The 20,540-nt window shown below is 34.0% G+C and overlaps 1 protein-coding gene across 1 annotated transcript; it reads right to left on the reverse strand.

The window, feature by feature from the left end:
* Window positions 1–5,809: 5,809 nt before the first annotated feature.
* Window positions 5,810–6,876, reverse strand: LOC110318734 (olfactory receptor 8K3-like). The gene has a single exon (XM_021193980.1). It carries the CDS (start codon window positions 6,823–6,825, stop codon window positions 5,884–5,886), a length of 942 nt encoding a protein of 313 aa, XP_021049639.1. The 5' UTR covers window positions 6,826–6,876; the 3' UTR covers window positions 5,810–5,883.
* Between the last annotated feature and the right edge of the window lie 13,664 nt (window positions 6,877–20,540).

The raw sequence follows: 20,540 nt of genomic DNA on the forward strand, positions 1-20,540 counted from the left end.
TTATAGTAAATATCCATGCCATTTTTTTCATTCATTAGAAAAGAGGCACATACTTTGAAATTTTACACTTGGTTCTGTAATCAAATGATTTATTTATAAATCACAAATAGTAAAATCTTTACAAAATAAAGCACAAATCAACTGATACTATCTGGAATATTTTTAATGAAGCATTTGGTATTAAAGATACTCATATTTTAAATGCTATTTCCAGTATGGATGAGAAGTGAAAGAGAAGTATCAGCAATGTCACTGAAATGAATTTTACTAAAAGTCTAATGAACGTTACTCTTACTCATGAGATACCTGAATGTATAAAGCATCAAATATACTTGCTGTTTATTTACATAGCCAAAATTGCCTTGTTATCAAACTGTTACAATTAAATCTACTGTATGGCAAGAGAACTAAACCTATTTCTCATGAATATGAATCAAATTTATGATTATGAGTTACAAATCAATAAAATATTTAAGTATAAAATGCAGTAATAATTATAAAAGATTAAACTTTAAAACCAACTGTGTAGTTTATATTTGGGATTATGTGTGTATTTATATACATACATGTAGCATCAATTAAAGGAAATAGAGGTTATGACTTAAAAGAAAGCAGAGAGGGACCTGTGGGAAGATGTGATTTTGCATTATTTTAGAACTAATGCCAGATAAAGTATAGAACAAACTAATGGAAACTTCTAAATTATAAACAAAGGCATAAAATAGTTTTATTCAGAGATACCATCATTTTGTTGCTTTTCTTAATAAAAAATTAAGCAACCCATATTATTTACTTTTCTTGTAGCTGTGTTCAAAGATTTGACAAAAAATTAATGCTGGAATGATTTATCCTGACTAACAGTTTGAGGGACATATTATATCATAATAGGATATGGATGGCAAATGCACTGATTTATGTCTGTGCAACAAGGAACTGGGTCTCCTTACCCATCCCATATGATGGTCAATAAGGAAGCAGTGTGAACTGTCTAGAGTCAGGGCTGGCTTGTAACTCTGAACGTTTACCACAGAAAGTCTGTGTCTGCCACGTATGAACACTGTCTACCACATTCTAAAACCTGACAAAATAGTATCATGACTTAGGGACAAAGTGTTCAAATGTATGTTTACGTAGAAAGCATCTCACATTTAAGCATTAGCAGAACCTAGTCCAATACTGAAAATAAATTAAAACACTAAAACAAATTCAGTAAATATTCAGGGCATGAAAACATTGTATAGAAATCAATTCCATATATATGATATGTATAAGAACTTTCTTAGGCAATATATATGTATTGAAGATTCTCATATATATATATATATATATATGAATATATATGTATGATACACATATATATATGATATACCTAAGATTCATATATATACATATATATGATATACCTGTGATTCATATATATACATATATGTATATATGATATACCTAAGAAAGAAGATTTATATTCTGAAAAATACAAATTATTGTTGAAATACAGAAAATGATGTAATGCATGAAAATATCATTTATTCAATGGAGAATAATTTTATAGTTGCTTATATCAAAATTATCCAGAAAGTCAACTAGTTTATTAAATTTTTGTGGCAGTTTTGAAAGGGATTTAAAAAGTCAATATTAAAATTTAGATGTAATCCTAAGAATTTTCAGGTAGCAAAGAGGAAAAATAAGGGTTAGAAGATTCATATACTCTGATTTCAGCTCTTAATTTCAGATATTAATTTTATCAACCACTGCTCCTTTTTGACTCTTCTCTCCTATATCTCAGAAGTTTAGAACCACATCATTGTACCTGTAAGACATATTAATTATATTCTAACAAAATTGTTTTTTATAAGTTTATGCCTATAGTAGCAGTGACAAAAGTTTAAGATGGGTTACATTACAAGCATAATGTTTCAAAGAGAATAAACACATAAATTCTGGACTATGATAAGCTCAATCACTATGTGTATACATGCATGCTCAAATTCTGTAGAAGGTATTCAGTGGAGAAAAATGAGTCTGTACAACAAATGGTACTGTGACCTAGATATAAATGAAGAATGAAGATACACATTTCCCTCCCTCTACCATGGGCAGAATTAACTCCAAACTGTTGTTCTTGACTTTGTTTTTCAAAGCAGATTATTGTAGCATAATAAAGTCTAGATTTCAGAAACTTGTAACAGGCTATGACTTAGACTCCTAGGAGGAGGTTCAGAAAGCAAATACGGGGTACTCACTTCTAATGAGGAATCTTTGATCTATTTTGCTTGTGTGCTCTCAACACCATAAGAATGACTTATGAGTTTCCACCCCCACTCCTTGGGGCTCTTCCTGAGTCAAAGAAAAACAATTTACTAATTCAGCCTGGGCATTGGAAAGCTTCATAAAGAGCCCATGAGACATTTGATAATTATATGATTGATACTTATATTTTTATGTTGGAGTATTATGGGAGATACCTCCTACCACTGCTCTTTATTAACTCTACTGTATCTCAGATACTTAGAACCAAGTCATTGTACCTGTAAGACATATTAATGATAGCCTAAAGAAGTTGCATTTTATAGGGTTATGTCTACAGCTACAATGGCAATACCTTAATACAGGATACTTTAAAACACGTTATTTCAAAAACTGTTTGTATTTTTCTATATTTTGTGATATTTTAATTAATTCCCTAAGTATAAGACAGGTTTACAAATCCTGGAATAATTAAATTTTAATAAGATGAACATATCCATATAATGAGAACCTAGCTTATATAGCAGCAACTAAAAGGAAAATTTTCAGCTTTCAGAAAAATCTTCTAGCATATTTTCTGCCATGAATTGCCCTGTGACTCATAAAAAGAGCATCATAAATGTTATTCTTATTTCCAACACCTTTGCCTTCATCTACTTAATTTACTTTAAAATATATTTTATAGACCAACAATTTGATATGCATGAGTAATTATCAAATAAAATAGTTATCTCCATATATATTAACATAACTAAACAGAATATATTCTAGGTTCATGCATTTTTCAACAAATATAGGACATCATGCTTCTTAGACTGAGTGCAATTCTCATGATCTCTCTCTCTCTCTCTCTCTCTCTCTCTCTCTGTATGTGTGTGTGTGTGTGTGTGTGGTGTGTATGTGTGTGTATGTGTGTGTGTGTGTCTTTTGTCTCTGTGTGTGTGTGTGTGTGTGTCTGTTTGTGTGTGTGTAATTGATGGTATCTATTTAATTCCATGTCTCAGTTTTTACAAATAAATAATTTTACAATAAAAATGAGCATTCCATTTGCACTCCTCTTTCTTATTTCCTTGTACAAAGCTCAAGTTCAAGTGGATCAAGGACCTCCATTTTTGTCACTGCAGTTCTTTTAGACAGAAACAATTCTGGGTCAATGTTTTTGACTGTGGGATGGCAATCCCAACCCTCTAGATGATGGCCTGTCTTTCTACTGGAGGGAGACTCAGTCCCACTTAGGAAGGGGAACAAAGCTATCATAGGAGGGAGGCAGAGGCTGGGAGGGACCTGCGTAGGAGAGGCAAGGGTGAGGGTAAAAGGGAAACATGATCAGGTATCTTGGGGTGGGGTTTGGGGAAGTCAGGATGACAAGAGAGAAGCCCTGAGGTCCAGCAGAAAGAATGGAAATATGCAACCTCAGGGGTAGGGGGTAGGAGGACTTTCTAGAAAGTACCATAGACTTGGGAGGTGAGAGACTCTCAGTGCACAAAGGGAGGGACCTTAGATGAAATGCTCAACAATGGAGAGAGGGAACTTGGACAGTTTTTTGAGATTTTAATACAGTATATTTTTATTAATTTTGTTTTGTCTCTCACATATTTTCTCCAACTCAGTGTTCTTTTTAGAATTCTTTGCCAATCATCTGGATATTGTCTACTGTGACAGAGGCTAGCAGTCATAAATGATCACCTGAACTAGTTCAGTCTACTGTACTTGGTATTAAAAAACACACAAATAAGAAAAATAATAATTTCACAGACTGACTTTATTGAGGTATAACTTGCATTGCAGTGGCTATATGGCAAGGGCTCTGCTCTCAAATATTGGTTAGAGACTGGAAAGAGGTTTACTTATATAACAAAAATTCCTCATGATTGCTGGGTATCATGGGTGTTGGAGAAGCATGGGATACCAGTATGAAAGGGTCATATGACAGCCATCTGAAACTGACTTGCCTTCAGTAAGCAATGGAAAGCCAAGTTGTGGGTGATCTACTGACATTGCAAATACACTGGTTTTCAAAACAAGAGCGAAGTCTAAGACATGGAAAATTTATGTTTACCGCTATGAATATCCTACATCTGCTTAGAAAATTTTACTTAGACAAAACTTTATACTTTCTTTGACAGCTAATAAACAACCTTACTTTAAAATCTTTCATTTTCTTTTTTCTTTTCTTTTTGAAATTATAATATAATTATATCATTTCTCACTACCTTTTCCTTCCTCTAACCTCTCTCTTTCTCTCTCATATTCATTACCTGCTTTTCATAGTTGTTGTTACATGCATGTATGTTTACACTCATATTTCTAAAGACAACCTCGTCAGTTATACAGTATTATTTGTATATACCCTTTAAAGTCTAACCACTTGGTGTTGGAAAACCAATTAGTATGCTCTTCCCTGGAAACTACTATTTCTCCCACTCTAAGAGTTTCTTAGTTGTCTATAGCACTTGGCCTGTCACTGAGGCTATGTGGATTTCCTGTGTTCTCTTTGGCATGGTTATTTCTTCAACTCATGTTTAAGAAAAATCTGCCAGCACTTTTATTTTTACTTCCTGATGCAAATCATATATATGCCTTTGTTTAAATTGCAAATATTATACTTATTAGAATTCTGAATGGAAAATTATCCTAAGAGATATAATATGCCATCAAGTCCAATACTACTACATTTATTAATTCAACTAATAACATTAAAATTTACAAAACATATTTCATTATATTTTCACACATGTATATAAGATGTTTACATACTACATTATATGGTCCACCTTCTTCCACCCTCTTTTCACATGTTTAACTTCCCATTTCTATTAATACAAGTTCTACTTTTACATCTTTTAAAAAATTCTACACAAGAGAACAATACTTCCTCATAAGTTTGGCATAGTTTTCTTAACATGATGATCTCCACTTCTGTTAATTTTTTTCTGACATTATTTCCTTTCTCTTCATGCTTGAGATGTTCGGTTTTTCTATATGGATAACATGTCTTTATCCATACAGCTGCTGCTAGAAGTGATGCTTGTTTCTTGTCCTAAGTGTTGTGATTATGTGAGAATAAACATTGGTATTTAGAAACCTCTATTTTATGTTGTTTTAATTAATCTTTGCAGATATTCAAGAATTATATGAATGGATCAGACCTCATTTCTTTCAATTATTTAGTTGAATTATACACTATTCTTTGCAAAGCACATGTGTAGACCAGAAGACAGGCAATATTCCTTTTAAATGGCAGCATGCCAGTATGATGTGCACTTCCATATAGTTGACATAAAAAAGAAAAAAAACACACATTTACATATACTAAGATGTCTTTAGCCAAAGAAAGTATAAAGTGAGGTACACACATGAAAACCAAGTTTAGTACTAAAATAAAAGCCAGTTCTAATAAACTGAATTTTGAAAAGAAAGAAAATATTTCAAAATCACTATGCCTTTTAGGTCCAGTGTATTCAAAAAGTCTAGTACATATTATGTGCACTAGTATATGATCAGATTAATTTAATATACATTAAGTATTAAATTTAGCTTCATTTACTGATTTCTTGTAGGACCCAAGAGTGCAACAAGAGATGTGGATATGTTAGGCAAACTTTGTGCTTCTAGGCTATCTCCCTTTTGAACTGAAGTTTAAATACAAACTTTACAGACATTTTTCCACAGTTTTTGAAGGGCACCTTTTACCTCTTTATTTCTCAAGCTGTAGATAATGGGATTTAGCACAGGAATTACCAAGGTGTAGAACACAGAGGCCATTTTATCATTCTCAAAAGAGTGGCTAGATTTGGGCTGTATATACATAAAAGACAGAGTCCCATATAATATAACTACCACTGTAAGGTGAGACCCACAGGTAGAGAAAGCCTTATGTCTGCCTTCTGCAGAGTTCATCCTGAGAATGGCCACCAGGATAAAGGTGTAGGACACGAGTACTACAGAAAGGGATGAAATCAAATTAAATGCTGAAAAGATCAATATGATAAGTTCAACATCACGTGTGCCTGAACAGATCAAGGTGAGTAAGGGGAGACTGTCACAGTAGAAATGGCTAATAACATTATAGCCACAGAAGGATGAAATAAAAATTTTGATGGTCGTGATCAGGGAAAGAAAGGCACTGAAGAGATAAGGAATTGTCACCAGTACCCAGCAGACTTTCTGTGACATGATGACAGTATAGAGCAGTGGGTTACAAATGGCCACATAGCGGTCATAAGCCATAGCTGACAGAACGAATAACTCACTAATGATGAAGAAGATGAACAAAGATAGCTGGAATGCACACCAATTATAGGGGATGGTATTTTTATTTGTTACAAAGCTTACCAACGTTTTTGGTCCCACAGCTGTTGAATACCCAAAATCAATGAAAGCTAGATGTCTAAGAAAAAAGTACATAGGTGTTTGTAACCTCTCATCCAACTTGGTAAGGACAATCATGCCCAAATTTCCCACGACGGAAGCAACATAGATGAGAAAGAATAGTACAAAAAAGGGGGCCTGTAGTTCAGGGCGGTCTGTGATGCCCACGAGTATGAACTCATTCAGCACAGAGAGGTTCTGATTTTCCATCTAGAAAGTTAAGGAAATATTTACTTGGAACAATCTTCAAAGCACACTGGGTTCAGGAAATTACCTGTTAAAATTTCAAAATTCAAGTTACATTGTGTAAGACAATCCTATGTTTTGCTGTTCTTCATTTGTTTTCTTTGAAAGAAAGCAATTTTAAATGACTCATCTGCGTTACTGAACACTGATACAAGGTTAAAATTATTGCTCACTACATAGCATATTCATTTACATTGTCTTTATGAAATATGTTGAACATATCTGCAAAGTATGTATGGTATCCTTATAATTGTGTGTGCAAATATATCATTTAAAAGATGATTGATCTGGATTAATTCTGATCTTTTTAAGTGCTTCTGCTTTAAAATACATATAATTGTAAAACACCATTTTAGAGAGAAGTAAAATGAAAACAAATCATTTACTTGTGTCGCAGCTTTACATTGTTACAACTCATCCATGGACCCATCACCAACTCCCAATATAGGAATTGCTTGATATCTCCTGCTTTCAGCATCTTCTATCAAATATCATTCTGGCCCCTTATCTGTTCAATATTATGAAACTGAATCCTCATCCTGTTATGGTTTGAATTCATCTAGAGTGAGTGAATAGTTGGAAATTGGTCTCACTCTTGCATTAGTTAAGAGCTTAGTACATTGAAATGTGCCCTTTGTAACCATTATTCATTCTAATATGTTTTAAATGTGCATGTAAAATCATAGTAATTAACCTTTCAAGTTGTACTTCTATGTGAACATCTATGACTATACATAATTCACTATTAGAAGTATATGACTAAAGGAGCAGACGATATCTTTAACCAGAGGGAATAATGTCTACCGTGATGCAGGAGGAACAACAAATGTACCAAAGAAAGATCTGTGGTTACTAGGAGTAACTACATATGGAAAAGTTAATTTTAAACAAATTACATGCAAAAACAAACAAATATTAGATGCCTAAAAAGCAATACTACCCATAGAAATTTACTATGCTCATGTTATAATTCTTACTACTTTAAAACATTATTTTATTTTTCATCAGCTAAATATTTATAGATCTGAATTACCAACTGCAGTTTTTTAAATCTGCACTTGATAAAATCCTTTCTGATATGTTTTATATATTTGGTTGGTTATAAACAAATGTTTCCACATATAATAAGTATTTATATTGTATATAAAATATTGTATAGAATATTGTATAGAATATAAAAATGAGGAATACTATACTCCTCCATTAATTATGGCTAGAAAAATCCAGATGCACATGCATGCACACATACACTTGGTTATATGTATATAACAAATGTCTTCTGGCATGACTCAATCATTACATGCATGACTCCATGGTTATCTGCACAAGACTTGCACAGGATCAAGCTAGCTGAAATACTGGCACAAATGGGGGAGATACTCTTCTCCAGGTCCTTCTGTTATTGAAGAACTCTTTGGAGTTGATACATTTTCAAGGAACAGAAATCATTCTTTATTGAGGATGTGGACCCTGCCTGTTTTCTCATGCTCCAGTGGATGGCATCAAAGCCATTCATACTTGAGCAGCAGTAAGAGGACTTATGTATTATAAAAACACAGATATGAATTTTGCATAGCTGTTTAATTGGGGATACATGGGAGGATTGAGGGAGAATATAGAGAGTATATTTTAACATACTTCATTTTATACATGTATAAAATTCTCAAAAATAAAAATTAAAAATACATATATTATAAGAATTAAAATATTACAATATAATTAATAAGTAATATTGATGTATTATTGATAGCAACATAAATTATACCTATGTTTTAAAATTTGAAAATAAAGAAGTGCTGGGCGTGGTGGCGCACACCTTTAATCCCAGCACTCAGGAGGCAGAGGCAGGAGGATTTCTGGGTTTGAGGACAGCCTGGTCTACAAAGTAAGTTCCAGGACAGCCAGGGCTATACAGAGAAGCCTGTCTTGAAAAACCAAAATAAATAAATAAATAAATAAATAAATAAATAAATAAATAAATAAATATGATTTACTATCTTAAATATTAGCTAATATAATGCTCAGTTAATTAATTTAAGATTGGAAAACCAGTGACTATAATTCATTGAGCCACATGACTGGATGGAATATAATGAATATGTGAGTATATGTGTGAATAATGGTATTAGAAAGTCATAAAATATTGAGGTTGATAATGTATTGTAAAGATGAGAATTCTGGACTTCAGTATTCTCTTGAGGGAAAATTTAGTTACGTAGAAAAAGGTTATAAAGTTTTCTATCTAAGCTGGCAAGAGAGCACTCCTGACTCCAAAATTTCAAGTATATACAACTGCCCAATTTTTAAATTAAAATATTTGTAAGGCTTCATGATGTGCCTTTAAAATAAGTGATAGGTCTGCAATTTGTGATATTCAAATGAAAATACTCTAAATTATCTTTAAATTTCAATCATTTTAATGTTATCAATTTTATGCTACTTCTTTCCTTCATTCAAACCTTGTCCTATAACCACCCTATTCTCTGTCAAACACATTGGCTCATTTTTTACTAATTGTTAATGCCTGGATATATGTGCGGGATCCTTTTAGTCAATATTTCACACTCTCTCAATTCTGTAATCACCAAATTACTAACCTTATTCAGTGACATGACTTCTTTTAATTTTCAACTATCTGAAAATGTGATGTATTTTTTGTTTCATGTATGTCACTCAATATATGTTCCTCTATTTTCCTTCACATTGCTGCAATCAGTACAAAAGGATCAATATATTCTCCTTCTAAAAGATATTGATATACCATCTTTGTAGAATTTGCCAATGAATGTGATGTTTATATATATAAATGTAACTATAACCACAGCCTTTTAATTATTTATCATTTTGAGACAGATTTACTTAGTTTCCGAGACTGGGTTTGAAATCACAGTGCCCTTCCCTCAGACTCCCACGTGGCTGGAATATGTACTAGACCATTGTCTTCTCTCTTTCATCTCCCTCTCTCTCTCTCTCTCTCTCTCTCTCTCTCTCTCTCTCTCTCTCACACACACACACACACACACACACACACACACACACACACTCACCTGATCTGATCAGCAGAAAGTGAAGATTTATAATAAGTTTCATTCTTACCTTATAGAATCACAGTTTCCCAGGAGAAACAACGGGTTGGGTGAAGGATCTGAAGCACATGGATTGTCTGTTTTGTAGAGAGGACCAAACAATCACACCATATTAGAATATAAAATTAGCAAGTAGAATAACTGAGATGAACAACTGAGAAAAACCAAAAACATTATGCTCAAGGAAATGAAAGAAGAAATCAAGGGAAAGAAGAACTTTCAGTTGCTGTAAAAACTGCATCAGGCTTGGCTCTCTAGATGAGGAAGCAATGATTGAAACAGCCACACAATATTATTTTTTTAATTTTCAAATGTAAAAATCCCCCTTATTTCTGATACATTTGTTTCATGCAACAATCTGAAAAACTAAATAGAGACTGCTTTTCTACCCAATGTATAAAATGAAAACAAAACCCACGATTTTATCTCAATCGGTAAGTACAAATTGCAGTACACATTGGTGAATTTCATGGAATTATTATAAATTGTCTCAACTTCTAAGTTTGGAAAATGTGGTAATGTACAAATTCCAACATCTCATGAGTTCATTTAAGGTATATAACAGATATCTGTGAGTTTCACCCCATCACACACACATTTATTTAATCTTATTTATCTTTCTTTTTGTTTTAACATATATTTTATATATTCTTTCATACAATACATCCTAAGAGCAGTCATCCTTTCCTCAGTTTCTCCCATTTCCTATCCACCAACATTTCTAGTCCCCCAGATCCACTACCATTCAAAAAAGAGCAGGGTACTGTGCTGAGTACTGATCCCAGATGAATGGATCAATCTCTACAAATAAAATAGATTTCTTAAGTTTCTTTCCCTCTTAATATATGTTTTATCTGTGCAACTATTATTCATAATTTTAGGATAAAACTGCATTACATGAATTTTACCAAATATAACCTAAGTATCATTTAATACTATTAAGTATACTCCTATTGGGTAGAAATGACAAGCTTCCCAAATATATTTATTAATTTTCTTAAAAATTGCATGTTAATCATAACTTTCATTATTTTAAGGTTGTATTTATTCAGTACATCTCATTATCTAAGATTCTCAAATGCTTGTTCAAACTTCTGTGTATACACATGTCTGGCTTTACCACTTCTGTCACGTAACCAGCATTTATCAATAATGTAAGCAGGCTTTCCTCCACAATACTCAAAAATACCTTCTCATTTTAATTTGTAATGGGTGCAAAAATAGCAGCTATGACATAAGGTATGACATTTGTTATATTTAGGATATAACAGCAAAGGGAAAGTGCAGTCCAAGCATGTACTTTGGTATTTCATAACTATATTAAATGTTTGATATCAGCTGCTGTTTCCTGTAATAGAACCTCTGATCTCCTGCCTTGAAGTGGCTGCCAGGGCATCTGTGGTAAAATTTACTAGATTTTTGATATAAGTTCAGGCATGGTACTCTTAAATTTAACTAGTGAGATCAAAATTGGGATAAAAATTCTTAGTCTGTTTGTATAGAACATAGGAGAAAAGGCAATATTAAATCTAGAATGACAGAGTTTATAACAAATTGAATGAAAAGGAATGACTATATACATCTTATCAGCAATTGTTTAATATATGGTCATCATTGATTAGAGTAAGGTAAATTTAATTTGAAGTTGACAGAGGAAATGTACATTAGCCTAAATACAGGTTTATGTTTACATTTGAACTCTGAAGTCTTTACGTATTGTAGCTATGACTGTGAGTAACTGTCTATATATAATTATTTCACTTCTTCCAATACAATGAAGAGTTTACAAAACATTTGAGAAAGTATAGTTTAAAGTATTAAAGAATAATATGTAAGCAATAAGGAATATTAATTATCGTGTCATGATTCAATGTTCCTTGTTCTCTGCAACTATTGCTTTTCTTTTTATTTATCTTTTTTTTTAATTTTATTTAATTTTATTTATTTTCTTTATTTACATTTCAAATGCTATCCCGAAAGTTCCCTATACCCCCCCGCCCCTGCTCCCCTACCCACCCACTCCCACTACTTGGCCCAGGCCTTCCCTTGTGCTGGGTCATATAAAGTTCCTGCAACTATTCCTAATTGGCATTAAAGATGTCTTGACACATTTTTGCACCAGCTCCTCACTTGTTAATAACAGCACACTATTTTTCATTCTCAAGAAAGATACTGTCTCAGTGTCAGCTCTTGTGGGGAGCCAAGTTTATACAAATACTATTAAAACATACTTATTACAAAAAAGTGAAAATATGACTGCATAAAATCTAGGGAAAGACACAGTTACCTTAACTTTATTGAATAATTGGAAACCACTTTAGAAAGCCTTGGGGGAGGGAGCAGAAAACATTTAGACTCATGATGTATTATCCCCCTGAATCACACATACACAACCAAATAACAACATATTTGCTGCAATAACACTTTACGTGGAATTTTTTAAAATGTTAATTTTCCTCAGATTTCCCATTAATATGGAAATAATAGAAAATAGAGACAGTGCTTTTAAGGAAAGGCAAAATGATAGGTATAAGTTTAAATATGATGGCCATTATTGTCTCTGCAGTTGAAACTGAAGTGGTCAGGAATTATCATTAGAAATAATTTGATACCATGAAGACTGGTTCAATCCACTCACCTGCAATCAGAAATGGGTTCTTCCTTTTCTGTAGGATTAAAAACAAAACTGGAACTAAACACCCTTCCAAATGTCTCTCCCTTTTGAAGTATGCATCTGAGAGCTTGAATATAATTTCTTGGTTATTCCCCTAACATCTTATAACTGACAACAATGTCACTGAGTAATTTGTTAATTACCCAGGGACCATTTGATTTCCCTACTGAGAAATTATATTATACAGAATTCAATTTATTTCATGTTATTAAATTTACCTTAAAGTATTCAAATATTTTAATGCATCTTACTTTTTGCATCTTAAATTTTGATGTTTTATTCATTTACTCCTCAGTGTAACCACATAACATTCCTAAATTCCCACCAAGTCTTATGCTTCTGTATAGAGGACAAATTTCAATATTGACAATGGTGACTATTAAAAATTAAAATATTACTATTACAGACTTTTTACAAATACCATTTATAAAATGACAGTAAATGATATGTTAATGATAGATCTGTAGTTAACAGGAAGCCAGCAGTTCTAACTGTTAATCCATTTTCTCCTCATAGATACATCTACTGTATAATTGATATAAGTGTCTGAAGTATAAGCTTCCAGATGAAGTAAATATATTAAAAATTTAAACATACAGGTCATTTTTATACTTTATTGATAGCTAAAGCTTGTTATACAATAACCCTTTGGGAGAGCAATTTCATGACAAATAAAAGTTACTTTACATTTTACAAATGATATAAAATAAGATTGTGAAAACAGTTTAATTTGCTTTTTTTATTTTTCAAACTTATTTTTGATAAGCAAATATAATTAGTTTTATTGTGATAATTTTATACATGTACATGACTCACTTTCTGCTACTCTCAGCTTGCCTTTTGCTGATTTTTTTCCTTTACCCAAATATTTCTCCTTTCACAGTATATATAATATATACATACAAATATACGTGAAAACATATTTTGTTAAATCTGTAGTCTATATGTAAGAGAAACACAAAATATTTTGTTATTGTTCTCATACTCTCTTTTTTAAAATATTTACTAACAAAATTTAATTTTCATTGCTTCTGGAATCTTCAAAATGAAGTCATAAAATGTGTACAATTTTGTTCCTGTCTTCTTTTGGACTGAATATTTTCTACATTTATTTACTTTTTAGTAAACATCATTGAGTCACTTTGTCTTTATGTGCATAACTGAGATAATCCTTTGTATAAGATATCCTGTAGAATTGCTAATTTATGCAATAAATATGTTTTAATTCAACAAAGACTTGCAAACTTTTCCTATAACATGACTGAAATTTATGCTACCAGCAGTGGAAAATGAAATAAACATTTACAAGCTGTACTGGCTAGTTTTGTGTCAACTTAACACAGCTGGAGTTATCGCAGAGAAAGGAGCTTCAGTTGGGGAAAATGCCTCCAAGAAATCTAGATGTAAGGCATTTCTAAACCAGTGATCAAGGGGGGTTGGGGGAGGTCCCTTTGTGGGTGGTGCCATCTCTGGGCTGGTAGCCTTGGGTTCTATAAGAGAGCAGGCTGAGCAAGCCAGTAGAAGCAAGTCAGTAANGAACATCCCTCCATGGCCTCTGCATCAGCTCCTGCTTCCTGACCTGCTTGAGTTCCAGTCCTGACTTCTTTCAGTGATGAACAGCAGTGTGGAAATGTAAGCCGAATAAACCCTTTCCTCTCCAATTTGCTTCTTGGTCATGATGTTTGTGTAGCAATAGAAACCCTGACTAAGACACAAGCTTATTTTATGTCTTTTACATTGATTCATTACTTGGACCTACCTGGTAATAAAATTCATGATAAAAGCATGTCACCTCTGACTTTATTTTTTGTTTGTCTCTTTCACTTTGAGTCATGTGCCTACCTCTGCACACTTTCATGTTAACCACTCAAGGTGTATCTGTCTGCCTGTCTCAACATTCTTCATGATTAAAGGCATTGCTATGTTATTACACTAAATCTCAAGTCAACTTTGAGTTCTAGGAGAACAAAAGTGAGCAGGACAGTCCACTAGAAAGTGATTTGCTAAAAGAGTGAACTGAGCTCCATCTGGGATCTTTGATAGTTCCCATATGCCCTGAGTTTGGCTTCTTTGTTCTGTAACATAATTCCGATATCATGAAGTTCTCTAACCCAAACTAGTGCAAGTAGCTGACCATGGGATAAACCCTGAGAACTATGTGCTAGACAAGTTGTCCCTCTATTATTATTTCCTTCAAGAGATTGCGAGGGTAAAGGAAGCAAAAACCTGTAAGATGTTCACAGATCTGGGATTTTGGACATTCACTTGCTAAGTAGGGATGTTGGGAGGTATGGCTGAGGTGGAGATATATTGCCATCAAATCTCTTTTCTCTCAGCTTATAAACAGGGAGAAATCTACTTGCACTATTTACTACTGTTCAATATTATAAAGACAAAGTTAGCATGTCATATATTTTCCAAAAGATAAATTAAAGCTGTGCTACAACTATACCTATATGAGTCACTGAATTAAATATGAGAAAATTTCATTATAATTTCTAAAACTATATGAGATATAAGGATATTAATTTAATATTTGGCATTTTGTACAAGTCTATTGAAAAATTCTATTAATCAGGCAAAAATATTGACAGTCAAAAATATTCAATGATATATTTTAAAAAAAAAGAAAGAAAAGTAAGAGCTGTCATTGGCTAGGTAGTAAAGCAGTAAAAAAAAAAAAAAATCACTTGTTATAGAAGGTCTGAATTTGTGTTTCCAGAACCCACATACTCTGCTCACAATTGTCTGTAATTCCTGCTCCATGAGATCCAAGACCTTCTTCTAGCATCTATAAACAATTAAACATATATGAACAGAAAAGGGGTCAATATTCAGGTTATGTAAAGAATGGAGATTGTGTCTCAATAGCAAACTTTCTTTTCAGTTTCATTGGTATAATTCTCTGCCTGAAATACTATAGACATGTAGTAGTATCAGGAAAATCAATAATGGCAAATGGTAAATTTTGGTTCACTCACTATCTTTGTTTTAGTATTTACACATAAATTTTAACATTTTTAACATGTCTGTGAATATTAGTCCTAGCTTTTGATTAAGATTGACAAAAATCTGTAGATAGGAATTTGTAGGATGAAGGTTTTTACAACAATAAATCTCTCTTTACCTTACCTAGTCAATCTGGTTGGGCTTCAGTGGTATGTTTATTTGTGTGTGTGTGCGTGTGTGTGTGTGTGTGTGTGTGTGTATGTGTGTATGTGTGTGTGTGTGTGTGTGTGTGCCTTAGCCCTGCTGGGAGAAGGTATCCAAGGTTGGAGTGTTATCAAGGGAGGCTCCTCCTTCTCTGAGAAGTTCAGCAGGTAATGGGATTTGTAAGGGTAATACAGGGAGGAGAGGATGGGGGCTTCTATGTGGATGTAAAGTCAAGAAAAATTATTGAAAAAAATGTCTATATTGTTATGTGTATCTATTGATGTTCAAAACTCATACACACACACACACACAGAGAGAGAGAGAGAGAGAGAGAGAGAGAGAGAGAGAGAGAGAGAGAGAGAGAGAGAGAGAGAGAGAGAGAGAGAGAGAGAGAGAGAGAGAGAGAGAGAGAAAACAAGAGTGTATGGTACAGAACTCAATACATGTATTTATAGAGTAGAATGCAATAGATGAACTTGTCTCTGATGAATGGAACCTGTGTATTTCTTTGGGGAGGGGGTGCGGATATCTTTTTATTAGATATTTTCTTCATTTACATTTCAAATGCTACCCCAAAACACCCTATACCCTCCCCCTGCCCTGTTCCCCAATAGATGAATGCAATAGATAAACTTGTCTTGTAACAGAACAAAAAACTAGAAGGCAACAAGAGAATAAAAGTCTGGAAAATTAACTGCACAGCAATGGATAAAAGCCTGTTTTGAAAGGCTGAAGAAGCCGGGCTCTTATGACCACACGTAGTACCAGTTGATTTGACACAGGAAACTGAATGGCACATGCTACTGGTGTTTTCTTTTTCTAATTTTATTCTGCTCAAAATTCCAGCCTATTGGGAAATGCTGCTCATACTCGAGGCAGTGGTTGTTCTCTCAGTTGCTTTCCTACATGTTAGTCATATACGGTAAAGCCTTCACAAGCACACCCATAACATTGTTTTACTAATGAACCAGGAAATTCTTAATTTACTCGAGTTGACAATTAAGGCCACCTATCAAAACGTTAGGAAAATTGGGGAGCAGAAGGAGTTGGGGAAGAGGGGAACCCGATCTGGTATTGGGGGAGGGAAAAGGACTGAAGCCTTGAGGGCCAGCAGAAAGAACAGAAATAGGCAACCCCAGGAGATAGGAAGTTGGGGAGGCCCTCCAGAATACACCAGAGACCTGGGAGGTGAGAGACTCTCAGGGCTCAAAGGGAGGGACCTTAGATGAAATGCCTGACAATTGGGAGAGGGAACTTATAGATCCCACCTCCAGCAGGAAGACGGGGCATCAAATGAGGGAGAGGGAGGCCATCCCACAGTCACAATTTTGACTCATAATCATTCTTGTCTGAAAGAATTACAGGGGAGGGAATGGAGAAGAGTCTGAGGAAAAGAAGGTTCAGCGACAGGCCCAAAGTGGGATTCAGCTCAAGGGAATGACCCAAGGCCTGACACTATTAATGAGTATATGTAGAACTCACAAAAAGGGACCTAGCATGACTGCATTCTGGAAGACCCAACAAGCGGCTGAATGAGTCAGATGCAGATATTTTTACCCAACCAATGAACAGAAACAGCTGATCCTGGTTTTGAATTAGGGAAGGCTGAAAGAAGCTGAGGAGAAGGGCAAACATGTAGGAGGACTGGCAGTCTCAATTAATCTGTACCCCCGGAGATCTCTCAAACACTGGGCCACCAAACAGGCAACATACACCAGCTGATATGAGGCCCACAACACACATACAGTAGAGGACTGCCGGGTCTGTGTTCCTTCAGAGGTGATGCACTTAACCCTCAAGAGACTGGAGGCCTCAGGGAGTTTAGAGGTCAGGTGGGGTGGGGGTTGAGGACATCTATGTGGAGACAGTGGGTGTGGAGAAGATATGGGATATGAAACAGTTGGAGGGTGGACGAGACAAGGGTGGGGTAATAAAATATGGAGTGAAAAATAATAAATTAATTTTAAAAAGAAAAGAAAAAAAGAAAAAGAAAGAATAAAAAACAAAAGTGTTCATCGCAATGTTACCTTGAATGGAAAATAAAGCCTGTCATATTCTGAGATAAATACATATTCTGAGATAAAGAAGCTCTTATGGTTGACTTTGTTTTTATCAATAATAATCACAAAAGAAAAAGAATGAAAATGAGTATGACAGAGATATATTACAGTAAATATAAAGCTGACAATCATTATTTGAAATCTATAAGCGAATAGTACCAAATGCTAAAAGAAGGTCCTGGGAGTTAAGAAATGCAAGGAAATAGATAATACTGTTGAGTTTCCAAAAGAAATACACAGTTCACATACCAAAGGATATAAAGAAAAACAATATCTAGAATCTACTACAGCTAACAATCCTCTGACCTAGAAATCCTCATTTGTGTGGTCACTGATCAAACTTTCTTAATTTAAGATCAACTAATGTGATAACATACTGATCTATAAGGTCTGGTTTTTCATTTATGAGCCTCCTCTGAAGTCATTTTATTTGCTTCTGGGGCATCCCTGAACTCACATTCTCACTTCACTTTCAATCTACCATCATTCTATGCCTGTACAATGTACATGTACATGTGTGGGATCAGCTATCAATTTTCTGACAAGTTTTGTCATCAGTACCTTTGTGAATGCATGAGATATTCTGAATACAGTCAGATGGCTTTTTGTTAAAGCAATTTTTACTTCAATTCACTATTTCAAAATACATACAACTATGATTTATTTTAAGACAAAGTTAAAAAATAAATCTATACAACATTATTAGTTTTAAGCAAAAAAAAAAAATTGTCATATTGGTCTTTGGATAGAAATCTAAACTGTTTTGAATGTATGTATAAAGGGAGAGGCGTAGCCACTAGAAAATTCCAGATATCAAGGAAGCAAACCATTCCCAGGACCCAATGGAGATGACATTAGCCTAAATACCCAACAAAGGGGACAGAGAACCTGTAGAGACCATATCCAGTGGATAAGCATTGCTCCTGGTTCATGGATGGGGCCACCCACCCATCCTAAAAAATTTAACCCAGAATTATCCCTGCCTAAAGGAAATGCAGGGACAGAGAGTGGAACAGAAACTGAAGGAAAGGCCATCCAGAGACTGCCCCATCTAAGGATCCCTCCCATTTTCAGACACTGAAGACAGACACTACTGTTGATGCCAAGATGAGCTTGCTGACAGGAACCTGGAATGGCTGTGCTGGATCTTTCAATCTTTGTATATTTATTTTCTTAAAGAGGTTTTACTGGATAAAAATATCTTTTAAATAATTAGTATTTTGTGTCTATATAAAAACTCCAATATGCATATATCATAATTAAAAGTATAGATATGTTATATGAGTGAGGACAATGTCCATCACGAATAAAATCTCCTGGCCTAGGAGTAGTAAACTCTTTAAAAGTAATTTAGAATCCTGAGGGGTAGAAACCATCTTGTATACTAGAATTAGGATAGGGTTCAAAGAGATATCACTGTACCCAGGCCTGTATATTTATATGTAAGAAAGTAGACATTAAAATTTAATGATATTTCCTCATGTTACCTATCCAAAGAAAGAATCAGACCCATACTGTCATTTTATATTTATTTTACCTGGGTGGATATATTGATTAAATATATTTTTGACCTTTCATATCAATTTTTAGGTTTAATTTCATTAGGAACAAAATGAACTAGGGCCAAGTTAACAAGTTATATTACTTGTAATCCATTTGCTATTAAGTACATGATGTCAATAACAAACTATAATCCCATGTGTACAGAATCCATACATAAGTAATAAAAAGGCAAATTTTAATATGGCATGGATTTGTGTTTATTGCTTGTCTGGGATTTTTTCATTGTCAAGTGAAAACTTCACATAGATACCTTTAGTAAGCATATGTTTAGTTTGGGCAGAATGTAATCCAGACGTGTCTAGAGCAGAAGAGTACTGAGGGTATTTTATCTTAAAAGAAAATTGGCTGCAGGAAGAATTGACAGTGAGACCCAGCATAGGGTAGCATAAATGCGCATTGCTGGCAGCAGTCTGTCTGACTCTTGGCAAACTATCCTTTGATTATCTGTTGAGTTCTGTGAATATCAAAGTCTTTGCTTCCTTTGTTCCTATGCTAGTTTTGGAGGCATATGGTTAGAAAAACTTTTAGGGTCTTTTGGGAAGCCATTATACAAGTAAGATAGAAGCTATCATGATAAAAACAAAACAAACTATTAAGATATAAAATGAATACCTTGTAGCCCTGACATTTCTTTTTTATATAATAGGAATATTATTGACTCAACGGGACCATCAAGAATAATGTTTGCCACCATTTCATATTGTACCTTGTGGTTATATTAACTAAAGCTGTAGTGAAGATGCATGGCCTAAGATTTATTTATGATATGATTATCAAAGAAAGGCACCAAGTCCCATGCCTGCTTCCATCTTGTGAGGATCCACAGGTAAAACTTAGAACAACCAAAGAAGTAGTGGTTTTCTCTTCTGTGTAAACTGGGCCCCATGGTAAAGATATTTTCCATCAGAGAATCCCATCTTCTTGGATAACCTACTATCCACTTTCATTGGGGCAGGAAAGAAGATGTTGATTCTATGAACAATAGTACAAGGAAGGCAAATGAGAGAAAAGACAGACGCTCATTGCACATAGCACAACAAATCCTTTGCCCTAACCATGACCCTAACCCTAACTCTGATAATTCTTCTTTGTGTAATAGGGATACTATTACTTCAGTGGGACAATCAAGAATAGTGGTAGTCA

Source organism: Mus pahari, chromosome 3 (genome assembly GCF_900095145.1).
Source record: "Mus pahari chromosome 3, PAHARI_EIJ_v1.1, whole genome shotgun sequence".
NCBI classification, from domain to species: Eukaryota; Metazoa; Chordata; class Mammalia; order Rodentia; family Muridae; genus Mus; species Mus pahari.